Here is a 19520-nt window from a genome sequence, read left to right on the forward strand (position 1 = left end):
CAAGGGCCAAAGTTGCCGAGGCACGCCGGGTATATCAAGCTAGAGTAGCCAGTTCTTCCTTCAGAACAGGCCCGAAAAGCTTAGCCAAGTAAGAGAAATCCTCATCCAAAGGAGGAGTTTGGCGACCCTTGGCAGAACGAGAGTCTAATCTTGTGAGTAAGGGGCGGGCAGTTAGATCCAAAACTTTCAGTAAAGTCCGCATGGCTTCTGCAGCAATGTCACTCCTGATCCACAGTATTCCCCGCCTTAGAAGTCAGAGTTGCACTCATTATCTATGAAATCTGCATACAATTATGGGTAAAGAAATACATCACAGATATGCAGATGTAAAATATCAAAAGCCCTAAAGACTCTAGAGCTTGCCAAAGATGGTTTTTCTCTCATCCCAAGATCGAGCTCCTATTAACATCCAGACGTCAATAATGCGCTTCAAGCATTTCTTGTTGACCTCCTCCACCAGAGTACCTCCTATTGTGTATCCTAGTTTGCAAATAAACTTCATTAATCGACCCCACTGGTACTGAGCCTCATTAGGGAGATCCTTTTCCTTGTATACGTAAAGACGATTCCTGTGAAGAAAATTACCCTTAATCCAATACTTGGAGAATAGATCGATACATTTTCCCTCAACTCTTCCGTCAATGTTGCAAACTACAACATAGGCTTCAGAACTGGCGGGGGTTACCTAAAAGAACTGGTCCTCAAGGGGTTGGAGCTTCAAAAGAGGTCCAAAGTGGTGAATAGTCAGTTCCAGGTAGATTAATCATCTGCTCCCCATCCAGTTCGCCGGGTTACGTGATTTCTTAAGAGATGAAAGAAAAGGAAATCAAATTATTCTCCATTCAAATACTCGCACCAAGACTAGTATACCATACTCGCACCAATACTGGTATACCTTCATGTATGCCTAGCATGTTGGACGAAGTTACCATTGCCAGGTGTTTCAAAACCTCTATCTCAATGGCAGTAAAGGGAAGACAAAGGCTCATGATAGAGAAAGTGCTTTCATAGAAATCAATGGCCCAATCACCATACTTGTCACATATTCTTTAATCCTCAGAAGGACTAAAGATTTCGCGGTGGGAAGACGGGCCGATTTCCGTAAACACGTCGTCAAGGCCACCTGCTCAAAAATAATGAAATAGTAGATAGGATCACCCAACAATAAGGAATATCCTTCTAAGACTTATGAATACTTTCTCTATTTTTTTTTCCCATGTTGCGCTAATGTTACATTTGTAGGAATATGAAGCACTAAAGAAGAAAACAACTGCTATACTTGAAAAGAAAAAAAAACTCAACAGAAATTGACATTAACCCTTATAAAAGTGACTATAAAGTAGCATGAAAAAGAATTCATCAAACACGTCCAATCACTTGCACATAACACTCGAGTGTTTTAGTTCCCCAAGAACCATAATGATGACACCTTTGAAAAGACATTTGAAGTATGGGGCATTAAATGAATCATTCCTTAAAGAAATTGAAATGATTCTTCTTCATCTGTCTTGAGGTGATCAAGGGGTGGTCGACATCCGAGGTAGATGTATTAAGCCCCCCTGCATGCCTATACGTTGACAAGGGTTTAAGAAGCCAATGTTATGGGTCGACGTCGGTCGACCACCAGGAAAGGGCCCTATTAATTCCATAACCTTTTTAGCACATAAGGATTACGATCCTAATGATCACAAAAGATCTCATCTGCAAATGCATCCAATGGAACTCCAGATTTCACGGCTAACTAATAGTAAATTTGTTATTTCACTCTCCCTCTCTCTATACTTAATGAAGGCGTAAAATTAAGGTAAAAAGTTTCAAATTCAATTTTGTTTCACTCTTCTTCCTTACATAAGTTTCACTTTTTTTCAATCTTAATATTTTCATTATAAATGTTTGTCATTCACAGTGTAGCATTTAAGATATATCTGTGTGGCGTTAATGTTTTGATTGGCTGGCTTGAGGGTTTCACTTGGATCACTAATGTTTATTATGGAATGATGTGTTGACAATGTCTTGAGCATTGATAATCAATACATGAATGATAAAGATTCATTTATAATCAAAACTATGTCACTTTTCTCTTAGATATTTATGAATATTGCGGTAGTACTATAGTTTATTTATTTTTATATTAAAATAAACAAAATAAGGACTTTTCACCTCGATTGTCAGTCCACCCTAGGGAATAGAATACTACTATTACAACGCCAAAAAGAAAATGGTAAATTGTAATGTATATCTATAGTACCCCAATTTTGTTCGGGTAATAAATATTTTTCAAAAAAATTGCATGTTCTTTTATTCTAATTTAAACTAATGAGTTAAACCAATTTTGAACTAATTAGTTGAACCGAGTCGTTGGTAAATTTTAATTGAGTGTACGTGACTGTGATAGGATCAAATGTCATTGCATATAAATAAATATTGATACATTTGTATAAATTTAGCCACAAAGTCCACCATTGTTTTCTTGATTCAGATAATCATATCATATTTAACATGAGGCTCTTTAGAATAAACAACTTTTAAGTAAAAATTATTATCTTAGTATTAAGAGTAAAATGTCCAAATAAAAGAAAATAAAACAATTGTTTTATTTTCACTTTCTTACTCTGACACCAAACACACACACTAAAGGAAAAACAATACAAAATAGTATTTGAAATTCACCCTCAATTCATCAGCGTACACACATTTTTCCACTAACATTTTCACTATTTTCATCCTAAAAAAATGAAATGTTTGTTTCAAAACCCTAATCTTCCCTATATAAAAGGAATATGGGAGTGAGTTTTTTTGTTAGCATAAGTATAAAAAAGCATAGAGCAGAAAAAGAAAAGAGGGAGCTCTTCCATTTTGAATGTGTTTTGTTTCTTCAATGAGGTGTCTCCACCATTTAAACCATCATATTCTATCACCATCATTAAACACGACACAAATAACTTCACCATTATCATTTTTAAAATCAATCAAGGCACAATTTTTGCTACCCAGAACTACATACCTTTGAATTCCCTATCGAACATAGGGATACATAGGAGCAAGATACACATCTTGTCAAGCACCCTAAAAAACATTTTTCCATTTCTTGCAAATATGTCATAGTAATTAGGATAAATCAAATACATTAGGGTTAATGAAATATTTTGCAAAAATAGTTAGAGGTAATCATTATTTAAACGGATGTCATAGGATGCTTACACCTTCCATGCGCATAATCGACTCCCGAACCTAAATTTAGTTGTGATGGACATATTTTTTTCATTAAGGTTTTTATCAATGTTTTCCTTATAAATATAAACTTTGGCGACAACTTCATTGCTTTCGAGCGTTTTTGCGCTCGGGTATTTTTTCACGTCGCGACAATATAACTGAAAGAATTTTACCATCCACCTCGTTTTGGATTGCAATATTTTTAAGTATGATTTAGAATATGTTTATAAATGTTGTCAGCAAAAGAAATATTTAAACCATTGAATTTTTGTTTTGGATGACAATATTGAGAAAGTAATCCCAAATGTAAAAAGGGATTGCAAAATGTGGAATCAACAACAACAGCGTCATTTCGTGAGATAGATTGCAGGGGATAACAAATGTTTTGTTCAAGGTTATAAAGTTAGTTTCTTCAATGAATGAATGTATCCACAACTACAACAACTTTGAACAACATAAGATGATTTAGGTTACGGAAAAAATTTAATGAGCAAATGTTTTTATAGGTTGCATAATATTTCCCCTCGATTGATAGGTTAACCAAAGAAATAGATGACATAGTATATACACAAAAAATAAAATTAAAAATAATGACACCATTATAAAAGAAATAAAAGATAAACTATAGTTATTGGGATACGAACACTACTACAAGAAAAAAAGATTTGAAGTCGGGCGTGAAAGGGCTTTAACCTCAGTTATAGAGACAAGGTAATGAAGGGCGTCATGAGAACTTATCACTTTACCCCTCGATTATTGTAAAACAGAAGGGTAAAGTATTCTTCACATGGATTCGTTCCCCAACTTCTGCATTTTATTATTTTCAAAACTGGATGGCGCGCCCCATTATCTCACGGTTATTTGAGAAATTGAGGTAATAGATTAGCATTATTACCCTAGCTTAAAATAATAACCGAGAGAAAAACATTGTTATTTTTTTTCTTTATTTTGGTTTTAACCTATATTGCAGAACCATATATTGGCCATTTTTGAAACAGAAACATTATTATAGAACCATACTTTAGTCATTTATGAAACAAATACTTTGTACCTTTTTCCACTTTCTCAAACAAAATCATTATACCATAAATATTCATTGTTTACACCATTTACAGAGTCAAAATGACACATGTACACCTTATAATTTTACAACAAATTAAAACTCAAATGCAATAACCATTTGCAAATGATAAACCAACAAAAGGAATAACTAAAATGCAAAGTCTTATAGCCTTTCCAAATGTTCTCTTCTGTGATTTGTCACCGGTTGTTAAGCACGTATAGTTTGAACCACATTTGAAACCAATTAAAATCATCAATAGCAACAACATTAATTCTTTAGTAAAAAGAATATAAAAAGATAGATGAGTAAATATATATCACTAAGTAATATAAAATATTTACTTACTATTTTTATAATATCCCTTTTTTATGACCATAACGAATAGCATGCACATCATCATCAGAATCATTTTCTTTTGATGAGAAACATACATGTGTTGCTAAAGAAGGGGTATCAAAATTAAAATCTTGATTTTCATCACTATCAGGAACATATCTTCCTTGAAGAAGAATTAACCATATTGTGTTAGAAGAATCAGTGACATAAAAAACTTGTTTTGCTTGGGATGTCATGATGTATGATTCGTTCATATAAGTCGTCTTTTAAAGATCAACCCGTGTGAATCCTAATTCATCATTTTCTACACCAGTGTTATTGTCGATCCACTTGCACTTAAATAAAGGTACTTTAAAAGTAACATAATCAATCTTCATAATCTCCTCAATGACCCTAAAATACGCTCTAGATGCCTGGACATGATTCTTATCTTTTGAACTAGAGAAGTAAATGGATTCAGTTTCAACCATAACCCCATTATTTTGTATGGTACTACGACCATCCTTTAATTTTTTATAAAATGAATATTTAGTAATGCTGTATGCACTCCAATTTATTACATTAAACTTAAGCATATGTGACATCAATTTAATTGCCTCAGATGCACTACTCCCTTTAGAAACCATTTCATTAAACCAAGTTATGAAAGTTTTGTTATGCTCTGTCAACAACATTTTTTCACTCATCCAGAGGAAATTATCCTTCATAATACTTTTGTGAATGGTCAAGTAAGGTTGAACTTTACTAAGGTTATTCAATAGATACAAATATGCTAGAAGAAATACATCTCGTTCAAATGTCTTTACATTTAAACCTTGAATACCTCTACCATCATATCTACCATTATGACGAGACTCGGAATTCCTATAGAGTTCACTTCTGACAAATAGTTTGTATAAAACTCAATATCTTCTTCCGAGATGTATCGTTAAAGATCTTCATGTATCACTCTACCGGATACATCCATCATAAATAAACTGGACCACAGATTTTAATCTCCCTTACTAGATGAGCAATTAAGTGAACCATAATGTCAAAAAAAGGTGGAGGAAAAAAATTTTAATTGACACAAGGTAATTGCCATCTAGTATACTTTGCGTCATTTACTAGAAAATCGTCTGTTGAACCTATGAATTATCGGTAGGTACCACATCACCTTGGAAGGAACACCTTTTTTAGTTACACCATCATCATCTTTAGCACCATTGACCTTCTTGTAGTTTGACTCCCCACACCTCAGACATTCCTTCAAGTTTTCACACTATTTCATATATAATATGCAATCATTATGACATGCATGTATTTTCACATAGTCCAAACCCACTGGACACAATATCTTCTTGGTCTCATAACTACGGTTCGGCAACGCGTTACCTTTTGGAAGCATTTCTAGCAACAATTTCAAAAATTCAGTGAAACTTTTATCCATCCACCTACCTCTTGCCTTAAACTTAAATAGTCTAACACAACTAACAATCTTGTAAATTTTATGCATCTCGGATATAGCGACTCTTCCAAGTCATTTTTCAAAGTATCTACCACATGGAATTTCTTAAAAACATCTACTCCAATATCACAAATCATATTTTCCATAGTATTATTCATAAATTCATCATCTTCAACTCTATGCGACGCGGATATTTTTTGTCACTTCACCATACCATAACCATTTCGTGTAATTTTGAATAATCTCATCACAACCACGATGATTGAATATAACATCCCTTGGATGTTTTTGTGTATTTCAAATTTTTTTACAAGGACACCAAAAAATCTCATTATCGTTAGGAAGATTTTTTTCTGCGAATTCCAAAAGTTTAATCAATCTATTCTCATACACTCTTTACTTAATCTACTGGCTCTCATCCAACTCCGACTCATTATAACATACACCTTTTGAAAGTAAAATAAAAATGAACATTCCAAAATAATACAATAATAACAATAAACTACAACAACTACAAATACATGAAAAATAACACTGTACATTATATCCTAAGTCTAAAAAACCACGACAATAACAATAACAACAACAACAACATTCACATGAGAGAGTTCTACATACCATAAACGTGAAAAAAATTGTTGATTTGAGATTTGAGCTTCATTCCTCCCCCTCCTTAGAAAAGATGGTGTTTCAGTTTGTTAGGTGGAGAGAATGATAATTCAGTCGAAGAAAAGTTCTAGGGCATAAAAAGTGAATGAATGAAACTTACATTCTAATGAAAAGAGTAAAATATATTGGTTTTTCAGAAAAACCGGGGGAACTAATCGAGGTAAAAACTAATTTCAGTTTGTTAGGTGGAGAGAATGATAATTCAGTCGAAGAAAAGTTCTAGGGCATAAAAAGTGAATGAATGAAACTTACATTCTAATGAAAAGAGTAAAATATATTGGTTTTTCAGAAAAACCGGGGGAACTAATCGAGGTAAAAACTAATTTCAATTTATTTGAATATAATATTAATCAACTTATGATGTTGATTTTCTAAAGAACCGAGGTATAAGATGATTTACAAGAGCTGAGAATCGAAGATCAAACCTTGATCTACATAACTTGTCAGTTTTCTACAAAACCGAGGGATATGATGAAACTTTTATAAAAAATTTAAATGAAACATTTTAGGTTATTCGACCTCAGATTTTCTTTGGCTGAGGTAAAAACTTCATCATAAAATGCATTATTTATAGTAGGGAAAACTTGTCCCTTAGTTAGTTTACCCCCTCAATTGTGTGAAGCAATTCAGAGAATAGATTGTAATTTTATTTTTTAAAATAAAACATGGTGCGCCTAGGGTTTTGGACTCGATTATTTATTGTGAGGTGGAAGTTTTATCATAAAATATATTATTAGTAATTGTGGTTAAAGAGGTTATAATAAAATCAAAGTAATTAAGTCCAACTTATCCAAATGAGAGAAAAATGCGATAAATATAGTTTTGTTGAAATAGATACAATAAATAAAAGTATAATAATAAAAAATCAGTTAATATATATTGGTGAGTTCTAGAGTGAGGGCCCAACTATATCCCTCACCCATGTACCATTATTATACACCGTTAGATTAAATAACAGTACTAAATCTTTCTACACAGTGCCCACACCCAATAACTTTTTCTTCACTTAATAACTTTTTCTTCTTTTTCTATCTCCTTTATATTGTTGCAATGGTGACGAAGTCCTTAAACCCACACGACGGTTGCACTCTTTAATTGCCATTAAAATATGGCTCATTGTTCTATTTTTCTTTCATCTTCATCTTTCATAGCTATTAAAAAGTTATTCTTCACTCCTTTCTAACCCTTGCTACCACTAACCCCAAAACTTGGTTAATTCACAAGGTGTCAAACAACGATTTTTAGTTTCAAAGATGGATCTCTTAAATTGAAAATTTGTGGTAACGTTTAGAAATTTTCAATGTCAAAATCTACAAGTGCCCCAATAAAAATCCAAATTTAAACACTTGTGAACGAAATGGACATTTAAAAACATGAAAAAGTACAGGTGCAAAGGTTTTTAGAACACCTAATTATTAAAATTATTTTTCAAAATTTAACACCCCTATTATAACTTTGAATCCTAAAGGTGTGTGGCTTAACATTGTCTTCGTCTATTTTTTTTATGCTATGATGTTAAAAACAAATTTCTCCCCTCTCTTATTTATCATAGTTAGTTTGATAGCATTAATTTTCGAAAATAATTTTCTGCAACTTTTTAAGAATTAGAGAAGAAACAAATGAGGAAGAGAGTGGGATATGATTGGGTGTGAAAACGTGTATAGTGTTCTCATCTTTTATTTAAAAATCTGAACCATTTATTAAATTTTGTGGTATTTTTTTATTGATCCACCGGTGAGGCATATAATAGGGGTCTCATCTTAGATGGCACCATAAATATTATATTAATATTTTAAATAGACAGATAATAGTTTAAAAGATATAATATAAAGAATACTTAAAAGAATATTAAAAGAATATTAAAATATTTTTTAATTTTTTCAATATATTCATGTAAAGTGAAATTGCGTGAGTCAACTTAAACTATTTTTACATTTTCTTGAATTTTAAGGTTACCATAAATTTATTTACAAATTTATTTTTGAAATATAAAAGCTAAGTTGAAAGTAAATTTGCAGAAAATTTGGAAAATAATTAAATAAGATTCACAGTATTTTGTTTGGGATGAGTACTTAAAAATAAATTTGTGAAATACACTACAAAAATAAATATAAAATCACAAGGAACATCAGCATGAAATGTGGAAAATAATTAAATAATAAAAAATTAATTTTTAAAAGAATTACCTTTTTTAATATTTTTTTAATTAAAGGAAGTACGGATAAAATAATATGATTAATTAATTTTATAGTCATATTTAATCAACATTTTAAATTTTATTAACCAACTTCATAACTATTAAAAATGTAGGTGTTCATTAACCAATATTTTACATTGTATTAACCAACTTTGTTTACTGCTAAAAATTATTTTTAATATCTTAGTGTTTATTAATCAGCTTCATCACCTCATTAACCAACTTTTTACATTTCATTAATCAACTTTATTTTACTACTAAAAATTATTTTTAATATCTAGAAATTTATTAGTTAACTTCATCACTTCATTAACTATTAAGAAATGTGGTTGGGTCTAACACTATCCTACAAAACCGGCTTGTAGGGTGATGATTGTCCTTAGTTATAAGCACATGTTCATGCCTTATATTATCTGATGTGTGACTCTTAATACACCCCCTCAAGTCCAGAACCTAGACAACTAAAACGTGGAAATAAATAGTGGGTGATCCGATAGCGGCCATTTTTTATATTTTATTAATCAACTTTAATTCACTACTAAAAGTCTTTGTTCTTGCATTATTTATGGACATTATTCAGGATTACTATTCATTCATGTACTATTCACGTCACTCTTTATAAATATATTTTTTTTTACTTTAGAAGACAGTGATAGTTGACAGAAATTGAAGACAGTGATTAAATACGGAATAGTGTTTTTGTGGTGTAGAAATACTAATGAGTTGTTTCGAGATAAGAATCATAGAATTGAGGACCCGTCTCTGCATCAGTCATTTACACTTTCCTCTCAAGACTTTAATTCCACACCAACACATCTGGATATCAATAATTGATTGGTTATATCAACTTTACAGAGTGGTATTTGTGAAGTAAAAGATGTATCCGTATTTTTCAGGTGTGATCATGTGGATGTGTAAAGAGAGCCATGGTACCGGAACCTCCAAATTTTAAGAGACTCAAATTTGTTGGGATGGGCTTAGATAACAACAATAAATAATATATAATTTTGGTTATATGCATAATCTGTGAGGAATTAATTTTCCACTCTCTAAGTAAAATGTGACACTTTCTATGTTTTGATAATTTTTAAATTGTTTTTTTTTTTTGACAAATTTGAGTTATTAAATACAGACAAAATTTTTGATAGTTGATTTTAAATTTTCGTAGTTCATTTAACCGGAAACATACGGTTTAAAAATCTATAATATAATCTATAATATAAGAAAATAAATATATCTGAAAATCTCCAATTTGCCCTTTGTTCATAATCATCCATCTATTAATTAATTTGAGGGTTAATTTATGTCCAACTTTTGCTTTTTGTAACTAAATTCTGACTTTGTTCAATTAAAACTTATACTTATGCTAAATTGTCCTTTATTGTTCACTATTTAGACTTCTTTTTGAATATTATAGTTTAAATAGAACCGAAGATGACCTTGGTTACCTTTCCATTGCAGATTGCTGCATTCTGGACTTCTGGCTCTATCTTCCCATTCAGCCACACTTTTTTCTTCTCACTCCCCTCCAATCTTTTTCTTTGTTATTTATCTCTTACAATTTAATAAAACATTAAATTTAATAAAATTAAATTAAATGAACTATAACTATAATTTATTGGATAGTTTTCTTTCATATTACTTTATACTATTTTTACATTTTTCAATTTCTTAAAAAATCATATTCATTTATGAAAGTTACATTGTGTATATTAATATATTGTGTATATTAATATGTTATTGATTGTTACTCTATAACGTGTATGTTCTTTCCCAACTATTTGATTGTCTTTTATATTTATTTTAACAAAAATAATTTCTATTTTAATGAAAATTATATTATATATTAATATATTATTGATGTCAAACAATTTTGTTTTATTTTAAAAATGCGTATTTTTTTTAAATAATAAAGTATTTTGGTAAAACAATTTAGTTTTTCTTATTTACATTTTTATTACATTTTGAAAACAAAAACATATGTATCACATCAGCACCATTGCGAATCTACGGGTAACACACCAGTATCGCGTAAGCGCACGACTAATCATACTAAAATATGTACAAACACACGGGTTATTATATTTTTTTGTACAATTAAAGAAAATAAAAATATATATTTCAAATAATTTTTTTTTTAACAATCAAGAATTTATATAAACCAAGAACCAAAAGTTCTTACACACTTACAACTTACAAAAGGCGAAAACCAATCCGACAACGAAAAAATTAAGCACCAAATACACCTAAGAAAGATACAACATAAGATCTTTGTTGAACTCATATAAATTGTATTTGGTCCGATTAATATTCCCGATGAACGACCACCGCCACAAAAGAATCTTAATGTTCCAAACCATGTCTAGGATATTCCAATCCTCTCTTCTAAAAATGATACTATTCCTCTCATTCCAAATTGACCACACAATTGTCAACCAAATAACACCTTCTCTACCTTTCTTCACCTTCTTCGATTTACAAAAACTAAACCATCTCATAAAACTCTCCATCAAAGAAAACTCCCCTCCCAAATCTAAACCAATCCAAGAGGCCATATCCCTCCAAATTAACAAAGAAGCCCGACAATAAAGAAGAAGATGAAGAAGAGTTTCTTGGTCATTCTCACAAAAAATACACAAATGAGAATTAGAGAAAGAAATACCTCTTGAAGCGAGTTGATCCTTAGTTGGCATTCTATTGATAAAGCACCTCCATCCGAAACTTTTTATTTTTTGAGGAACCAACATGTTCCAAAGAAGAGAAAAAGAATCCGAAAATTCCACTTTAGGACCAAACGGAATGTTATATTTATCATACATATTATAACAACTCCGAACCGAAAAAATTCCCTCCTCTTCGGGCTCCCACATCACCGAGTCCCTCTTCCCTCTATTACTCCAAACCGGCCTCGCCCCCTCCAACACCGAAAACAACCTCCCCATTTCATCCTCCAAACCCGGACCGCCTCATCCCCTAACACCTAAATCACCCCACTTCCACTCGTTATTCTCCCATCCTCCCATGCAAGCAATACTAACAAACTTCAAATCCGAACAAGAATAAGCAACCGGAAAAGTTTCCTTTAAAGAACTATCATTTATCCAACAAGAGTGCCAAAAAGCAATATGGAATCCATTTCCCACCTTAAATTTACACATGTTAACAAAAATACTCTCTTTGAACTCATGATCTATCTCCAAAATATCCCTCCACCAAAATGATTTTAAACCCTTGTTATTATCCAACTTTGTCGCTCCCACAACTTGAAGATTAATGTCTCCATACCTAGCTTTCAAAACTTCGTACCATAATGCTTCCGATCCTCCCATTATCCTCCATCTCCACATTTGAAGTAGAGCTAAATTGAACTCCCTAATCCGCCTTAGACCGAGCCCTCCTCTATCAATAGGTAAACAACAATTCTTCCAACTCACCCAATGAATCTTCTTATTTTCTCCCCCACCTCCCCAAAGAAACTTGCTTTGAACCCTTGTTATTTCCTTAATAATTTTCTTTGGAGCCTTATCAAAAGACAACATAAAGATAGCAAGGCTACTAAGCACCGATTTGAGGAGAGTTAATCTACCTCCAAAAGATAAAAAGCGAGCCTTCCAATCCAAAAGTCTTGATTTCATTTTGCTTATAATGCCATTCCACGAAGAAATCCTCCTAGGATTGATTCCAATAGGTATGCCAAGAAAAATAAAATTGTTATCCTCCCTCCTACAAGACAAAAAATGAGATGCACAATCCAAAAAATGGTTACTCACATTAATCCCAATAAGCTTGCTCTTATGATAATTGATCCCAAGACCGGAAACAATTTCAAACCCTCTCAAAATTGCCTTGATCGCCCAAATTTGATTCCAAGACCCCTCCCCAAAAAGTAAAGTATCATCGGCGAATTGGAGAATATCCACCGAGCAATTTCTCCTCAAATTGAAACCAAGATAGTCTCCCATTTCCACCGCCTTAGCCACCAACCTTCTAAATCCCTCCGCTACAATAACAAAAAGGAAAGGTGATAAGGGATCACCTTGTCTCAACCCTTTTTTCACATCAAACTCCGCCGTAGGACTACCATTCACAAGGACCGACATCTTACTTGAAAAAATTAACGCCTCCATCCACTTTAACCATAAAACACCAAAGCCCATTCTTTTTAGCAAATATCTAAGGAAATCCCATGACACCTTATCATATGCTTTCTCAAAGTCCACTTTAAATAGTAAACATCCCACTCCTTCTCTCTTCGCCAAATCCACCACCTCGTTTGCCACCATAACGCCATCCAAAAGTTGTCTCCCCGGAACAAAAGCACTTTGACACTTAGACACTAAATTCCCTAACACCTTCTTTAATCTTGACGCCAAATGTTTGGAAATAGCTTTGTATATACACCCAACCAAGCAAATTGGCCTATAGTCATCCAAACTCAAAGGATTTGAAGATTTCGGAATCAAAGTAAGGAACGAAGAAGTTATAGCTTTCGATAAAAGAGCTTCTCTATGAAAACACCTAAAACAATTGATGAAATCTACTTTCATAAAATCCCAACACCTCTTTATGAAAAAGAAAGAATATCCATCGGGTCCCGGACTTTTCAAACCATCACAATCCCAAATAGCCTCCTTTATTTCCACATCCTCAAACGAGAGATAACTTATCCTCCTCATTCAAAGTATCAAAAAATAAACCGTCTAGCACCGGCCTCCTCCTATCCTCATCTACAAATTTCTTCTCAAAATGATTCTTTACTTCCTCCTTAATTTCCTCCACCGAGTCAATTATTCCACCTTCCGTTACAATCAAGCCAATGAAATTCTTTGTCCTTCTAGCTTTCATCACCCCATGAAAATACTTGCTATTAGCATCTCCATCATTTAACCACTTCAATCTCGACTTTTGAATTAACATATTTTCCTTAATTTTCAAATTCAACCAAATATCCTTAGAAGCACTTTTCTTTCTTTCCACCATCACCATAGATTCCTCCACATCTTCTTCCCCCACCTCCACGTCTCCTTCATTCAAAATACGCACATTATCCTCCACCTCCAAATCGTATTTCCCAAAAACATTTATGTTTCACCATCTCAACTTCTCTTTTAACATTCTTAACTTCTCCTTAAGAATAAAATCACCCCTCCCCTCCACTATTATAGAGAGTCATTCCTTCTCCACAAACGGCAAAAAATCCTTATAAGAAAACCATTCTTTGTTTACTTTAAAAGGCTTCGGACCCCAATTTTCCTTATCGCAAAGCAACCACACCGGACAATGGTCCGAAACATCGCGATCCTCCACCAATTGGCCAATGACGCCCCACCCACTCACAATCTTATCCGCCAACAAGAAACGGTCTAATCTACTCCTCGATCTACCATCACCACCAAACCACGTGTACTTCTTCCCTTTGCACGGAACATCTTCCAACCCACTCCTCCTAATATACTCTTCAAACTCCGACCACTCCCTCCGAGAATTATGAAACGAAACACCCTTTCTCTCCCTCCTGTTTCGAACCGCATTAAAGTCACCTCCCACTAACCACTCTCCATCACTAAATCTTGATTTCAAATCTAGAATTTTCTCCCACAGAGATCTCTTCTCCTCCCTGGAACTAGGAAAGTAAACATTTACAGCATAAAAATAATTCCCCTTCCACAAAAGCTTCATCCCCAGAAAACCCCTTCCACCAAAATTAAAAACAACTTTTACAGTATTAGTGTTCCACAAGGTCAGAATCCCCCCCGACGCCCCTACAGACGGGATAAACGAAAAATCGACACTACTGTTCCTCCAAAAACTACCAGCCATAGAACAAGAGATATGCTCCAATTTTGTTTCTTGAATAAAGAAAAGATCAGGATTACCTTTTGAGATGATGTGATTAATTCTTCTTCTTTTTGCACTGTTTCCTCCCCCCCTAATATTCAGAGTTCCAACTATCATTTAAACAAGAAGTTGTTCTCCTTCCTTACCTCCACACGGTTTCTCTCCTCCATCTCCATTTTATCCAGTTCCACAACACAATCTTCTGCTCCAGATTTCTCTACTCCCAGGTCTGATAACATCTTCCATAATTTCTTCCCAACATTAGAACCAAAATTCTCCTTTAATCTGCTGTTGTTCCTTCGGATTATTGACTCCTCTGATTGCACACCGTAAGCCGCTGCCGACTGCACCTTTTCTCCCTCTTTTGTGTTATTACCGTTTTCTGCAGAAAAAATAGAAATAGGGTCCGATTCCATCTGCCCCCTATTTTCTGTATCTTTACGTGCCTCCCTTTTTGCATCGTGGGCTTTTTTTAAAAAAGATTTGGACTTATTTTTCCTAATACATTTTGGCCCATTATTGCACCCCACCTTTTTAAATTTGATCCTTTTCATTCTCTTTCCAGCTGCCACTTCACTAGTGGGTCCCTTCCACACAACATTATCGCTTTGTACTCTTTTAACGCTACTTCCCTCCTCATTTGCCACATAATCCTCTGCCTCCTTAATACTCGTGCTATCATTTGACAGACCTACATTTCCTTTTGCTGCTACTATAGCCTGGTCAAAGGAAAAAGGCTCCTTTGTACTTATCACCCTTTTAGAATTGACATTAATTTGCCTAGGTAAACCACCAGACCCATTGACCGCTGGGTTTTCCTCTGTTTCTTTAGCTTCTCCCTCAGAAAACTCCACCCCAACTTCCTCCCTCACCTCCTTGGCCGGCGACCCTCCTAACGGAAAATCGTCTGCGAAACTTCCATATGAGCACCTGGAAACATCCCCCACCGAAACAGAGTCTTCTGACTCCGATTCCTCCACTTGCGCCTCTTTTCTCACAACGTTACACAAAGACGAAAATTCTTCTCTCAGCCTCAACCTAAAAGTCACCCCATCCACCTTTGCATTAACAAACACCGACACCATGAACTCAATAGGTATACGGACCAACACACGAGCTACTTCCATACCGCTTCTCTCCGTTATTGACTCATCGGAACAGATGTACGTTCCAAAAGTCTGAACAAGCTTCTCAAAAAATTCCACTTTCCAAGCATGACATGGAACACCGAAAAAACGAATCCAAGTTGTCCTTTCAGTATCCACGTCTAATACGTTCCACGGTCTAATTTTAACGAACCATTGTTTCCACCATGATTCTGCTTCCTTGATCAGAACCTCAATATCGCCTTCCTCCTCTTCTTCAAGTAAACACAAATTTGCCCCCAAAGGAGTGATTTTGATCTGGAAATAACCTTCTTGAAAAAACTGATCTTGAATGTTGTAAGAGTTTCCCGGGTTAGAGACTACACCCACGAAAGCTTTCTCCAAAACCGCCTTCACACCTGGTTCTGACTTGTACTCAAAATCACACGATCGGGCAACCCCCTCTCCCTGATCCGCAACCGCCTCCCTCTGACTCGCAACCACCTCTACAAACGACAAACGACCCGGATTTCGAACAAGAACACCTCCAAAAGCACCTTCCTTTGCCGCACAAACCTCCGAGCCACCCTTTGATTCCGCAACGTATTCACCTCCAGACACCTTCCCTCTAACCACCTTCTTCCTCTCAAACCTAGGAATATTGGCATAAATTTTCACACCGTCTATCTGAATGGCGTCCAACCTCACCGCCAGCATCCTCGTATCTCCTTCTTCCCTGAATCTTCCAAAGCCAAAACGTTTCCCCCACTTGTTCCTCCTAGGTGAAATGGCCACCTCCACACACTTGCCTACGCATCCAAACAAATCAAACAAATCTTCCGCCTTCACTCTATCTAAGAAATTAGAGCAAAACACCGAGATCACCTTTTTCTCTTCATCCGTCCTAGGTTTCCAGTTCCTGGGAAAAACATCCCACCTAGAATGCGCATTCAAAAACGGCTTCCTCTTCACCTCAGTCCATTGCATCTCCCTCATGAAAACTAGTGAGAGAAACTCTCACTTCTCTCTAACTAAGAATCTATCCATACAAAATTGTTAAGGTGAATTAATTGAGAATTAGGTTAATTTGTAGAAGATGATGTTGTGAGAGAGGACAACATAAAAATAAAAATCTATCCATAAAAATAAAAATATATTTCAAATAATGTATGAATTCAAACACGAAAAAAATGAATTATTTTTTAAATTATTTATGTTACAAATTTTTTATTTTGAAATTATTTTTAAGGGTTAATGAACTTTTTGGTCCCTCTAAATATTGCAGATTTCGTTTTTAGTCCCTCCAAAATTTTCCTTTAAGAAATCGTCCCTTCAAAATTTTTCGTCTAAACTATTGGTCCTTAACGTCAAATTTGCTAGAGATTAGCTACGACTTTAGCCACCGATTAGCTACGAAATTTGACGTTAGGGACCAATAGTTCGGAAGAAAAATTTTGAAGGGACGATATCTTGAAGGAAAATTTTGGAGGGACTAAAAACGAAATTTGAAATATTTAAAGGGACGAAAAAGTTCATTAACCCTATTTTTAATGTAAGATATAATATTTTTCAAGATAATATATGAAAAATTGAAATATATATCAATGATTTAAAAATAATAAAGTCTTTTGGTAAAAATAATTTTGTTTTTTCTTATTTACTTTTTTTATTATAGTTTTGAAAAATAAAAGCGTGTGTACCACATCAGTACCCGTGCGACCGCACGGGTATCCCAGAGTTATGATAAAAAATACAAACATTCTTACTAAAAATTTCAAAATTCCGGTAAAAATGCATATTTCAAAATTGCTGCTAACAAATTTCATGAATTTTTACTATAAATTTTGAAATTTCCGATAAAAACGCATACATTTTGAAACCGTTGGTACAAATTTCATGAGTTTTTATCGGAAATTTCAAAATTTTCAGTATATTTTTAAAATTTTCGATATAGCTTCAAAATTTTCAATAAAAACTCATGAAAACTATGACTTTTTATTAAAAATTTGATATTTTTTCCAAAAATTTTCGGTATAATTTTAAGATTTTTGATTAAAACGTATGCTTTATAAAAATTAGCAACTTTAGACAAGGGTATATTATAAAACCCAGATATGCTATTCTTACACCCTAATTATACACCAAATACTTACATCAAACACTGTTCACCGTATTTATATGTTGAACAGTATTTTTATAAAATAAAAAATTATATTTATAAACAGTAACGTGAACAGTTTCAGTAGACAGTACATGAATAGTGGTTGTGAACAGTGTCCGTGAACAGTGCATGAACATTGACTTTTAGTAGTAAGCCAAAGTTGGTTAATGAAATGTAAAAAATTGGTTAATAAAGTGATGAAGTTGGTTAATAAACACCCAAGTATTAAAAATAATTTTTAATAGTAAAACAAAGTTGGTTAATGAAATGTTAAAGGTTGGTTAATGAAGTGATGAAGTTGGTTAATAAATGCTCTGATATTAAAAATTATTTTTAGCAGTAATCAAAGTTGGTTAATACCATGTAAAATGTTGGTGAATAATGTTACGAGGTTGGTTAATAAACGCTCAAATTTGTAATAGTTATGAAGTCGGTTAATGAAATTTAAAAGGTTGGTTAATAACGTTATGAATTCACTACGCCAAAATTGGCTTTTAAAAGCGCACCTACAACAGCGCTTATTCACAAAAGCGCTTTCGTAGGTTTGGTTAAAAACAAAATAAAAAAACACGCTAGAAAAGCGCTCTTAAAGGGGGGGCAATGAAAGCGCTTTTCAAAAGTGCTCTTATAGGAGGTGGGTATGAAAGCGCTTTCCAGAAGCGCTCTTAAAGGGTGGGTTATGACAGCGCTTTTCAAAAGCGCTCTTATAGGGGGTGGATATGAAAGCGCTTTTGAAAGCGCTCTTAAAGGGGGGGGTTACGAAAGCGCTTTTAAAGAGAAAGCGCTGGTATAGAGTGGCCTATGAAAGCGCTTCTGAAAAGCGCTCTTGTAGCCCTCATTAAAATAAAATTAATTAACTAACAGAATAAAAATAGGGTTTGTGTTGGTCAAAACACGTTCTTTTCTTTTCCTCCTCAACACAAGAACGACGCCCTTCATCTTCAACAAAACTGTGGCGGCTTCTCTCTTCCTTTGATCGTCTTCCTCTTCTTCTCCGATCAATCACCGGTGACTTAAACCCTCTTTCGATTTAGTTCTCTTTGTCTGACGTGAATCTCCGTTCGTCCTCTTCTTCTCTCTGATTCGAAGCTTTCTCCGATTTCGTGGAGATGATGTTGTTGGGTTTTGGTGATGGTGACGCGATTTCAGAAGCAGATGATGATGATGATTTTACGGTGAGATCTTTCTGGTTTTTTGTTCGTTGAGTCTCTCTTCTTCCCTTTCAACAATTTCTGGGTTTTTTCTAGGTTTGATGCTTGATGAATATGATGAACAATGTTCTTTCTTTTTTTCTTCAAACGATTTCTGAAGGTTTTGTGTATTTGGATGATGATGATGTTTGAAATTTTTTTAGGGTTTTTGTGATGTTGGCTCAGCTTTTGCTTCTCATAATTTGTTGTTTTGGTATAATGGTTCATACTCAATTATTTTAGTGTTTGGCCTTTTTTGATATAAGGAATCTGAAAAGTGATCATTTATATATTATTTAGTAACTGAAGTTTGTTAATTTT

The 19520-nt window shown here is 33.9% G+C and overlaps 2 protein-coding genes across 2 annotated transcripts; both read right to left on the bottom strand.

Moving 5' to 3' along the window:
* Nucleotides 1-14094: 14094 nt before the first annotated feature.
* LOC131623291 (uncharacterized) lies at nucleotides 14095-14745 on the bottom strand. The gene has a single exon (XM_058894290.1). It carries the CDS (start codon nucleotides 14743-14745, stop codon nucleotides 14095-14097), a length of 651 nt encoding a protein of 216 aa, XP_058750273.1.
* Nucleotides 14746-14876: 131 nt separating this feature from the next.
* LOC131623292 (uncharacterized) lies at nucleotides 14877-16844 on the bottom strand. Its single transcript, XM_058894291.1, has one exon. The coding sequence runs from the start codon at nucleotides 16842-16844 to the stop codon at nucleotides 14877-14879; it is 1968 nt and encodes a 655-aa protein (XP_058750274.1).
* Between the last annotated feature and the right edge of the window lie 2676 nt (nucleotides 16845-19520).

Source organism: Vicia villosa, unplaced genomic scaffold (assembly GCF_029867415.1).
Source record: "Vicia villosa cultivar HV-30 ecotype Madison, WI unplaced genomic scaffold, Vvil1.0 ctg.000060F_1_1, whole genome shotgun sequence".
Taxonomy (NCBI): Eukaryota; Viridiplantae; Streptophyta; class Magnoliopsida; order Fabales; family Fabaceae; genus Vicia; species Vicia villosa.

What these genes read in the sequence shown, in the direction of transcription:
- LOC131623291 (XM_058894290.1), bottom strand. Translation starts at nt 14,745, where the DNA reads ATGGCTGGTAGTTTTTGGAGGAACAGTAGTGTCGATTTTTCGTTTATC.
- LOC131623292 (XM_058894291.1), bottom strand. Translation starts at nt 16,844, where the DNA reads ATGAGGGAGATGCAATGGACTGAGGTGAAGAGGAAGCCGTTTTTGAAT.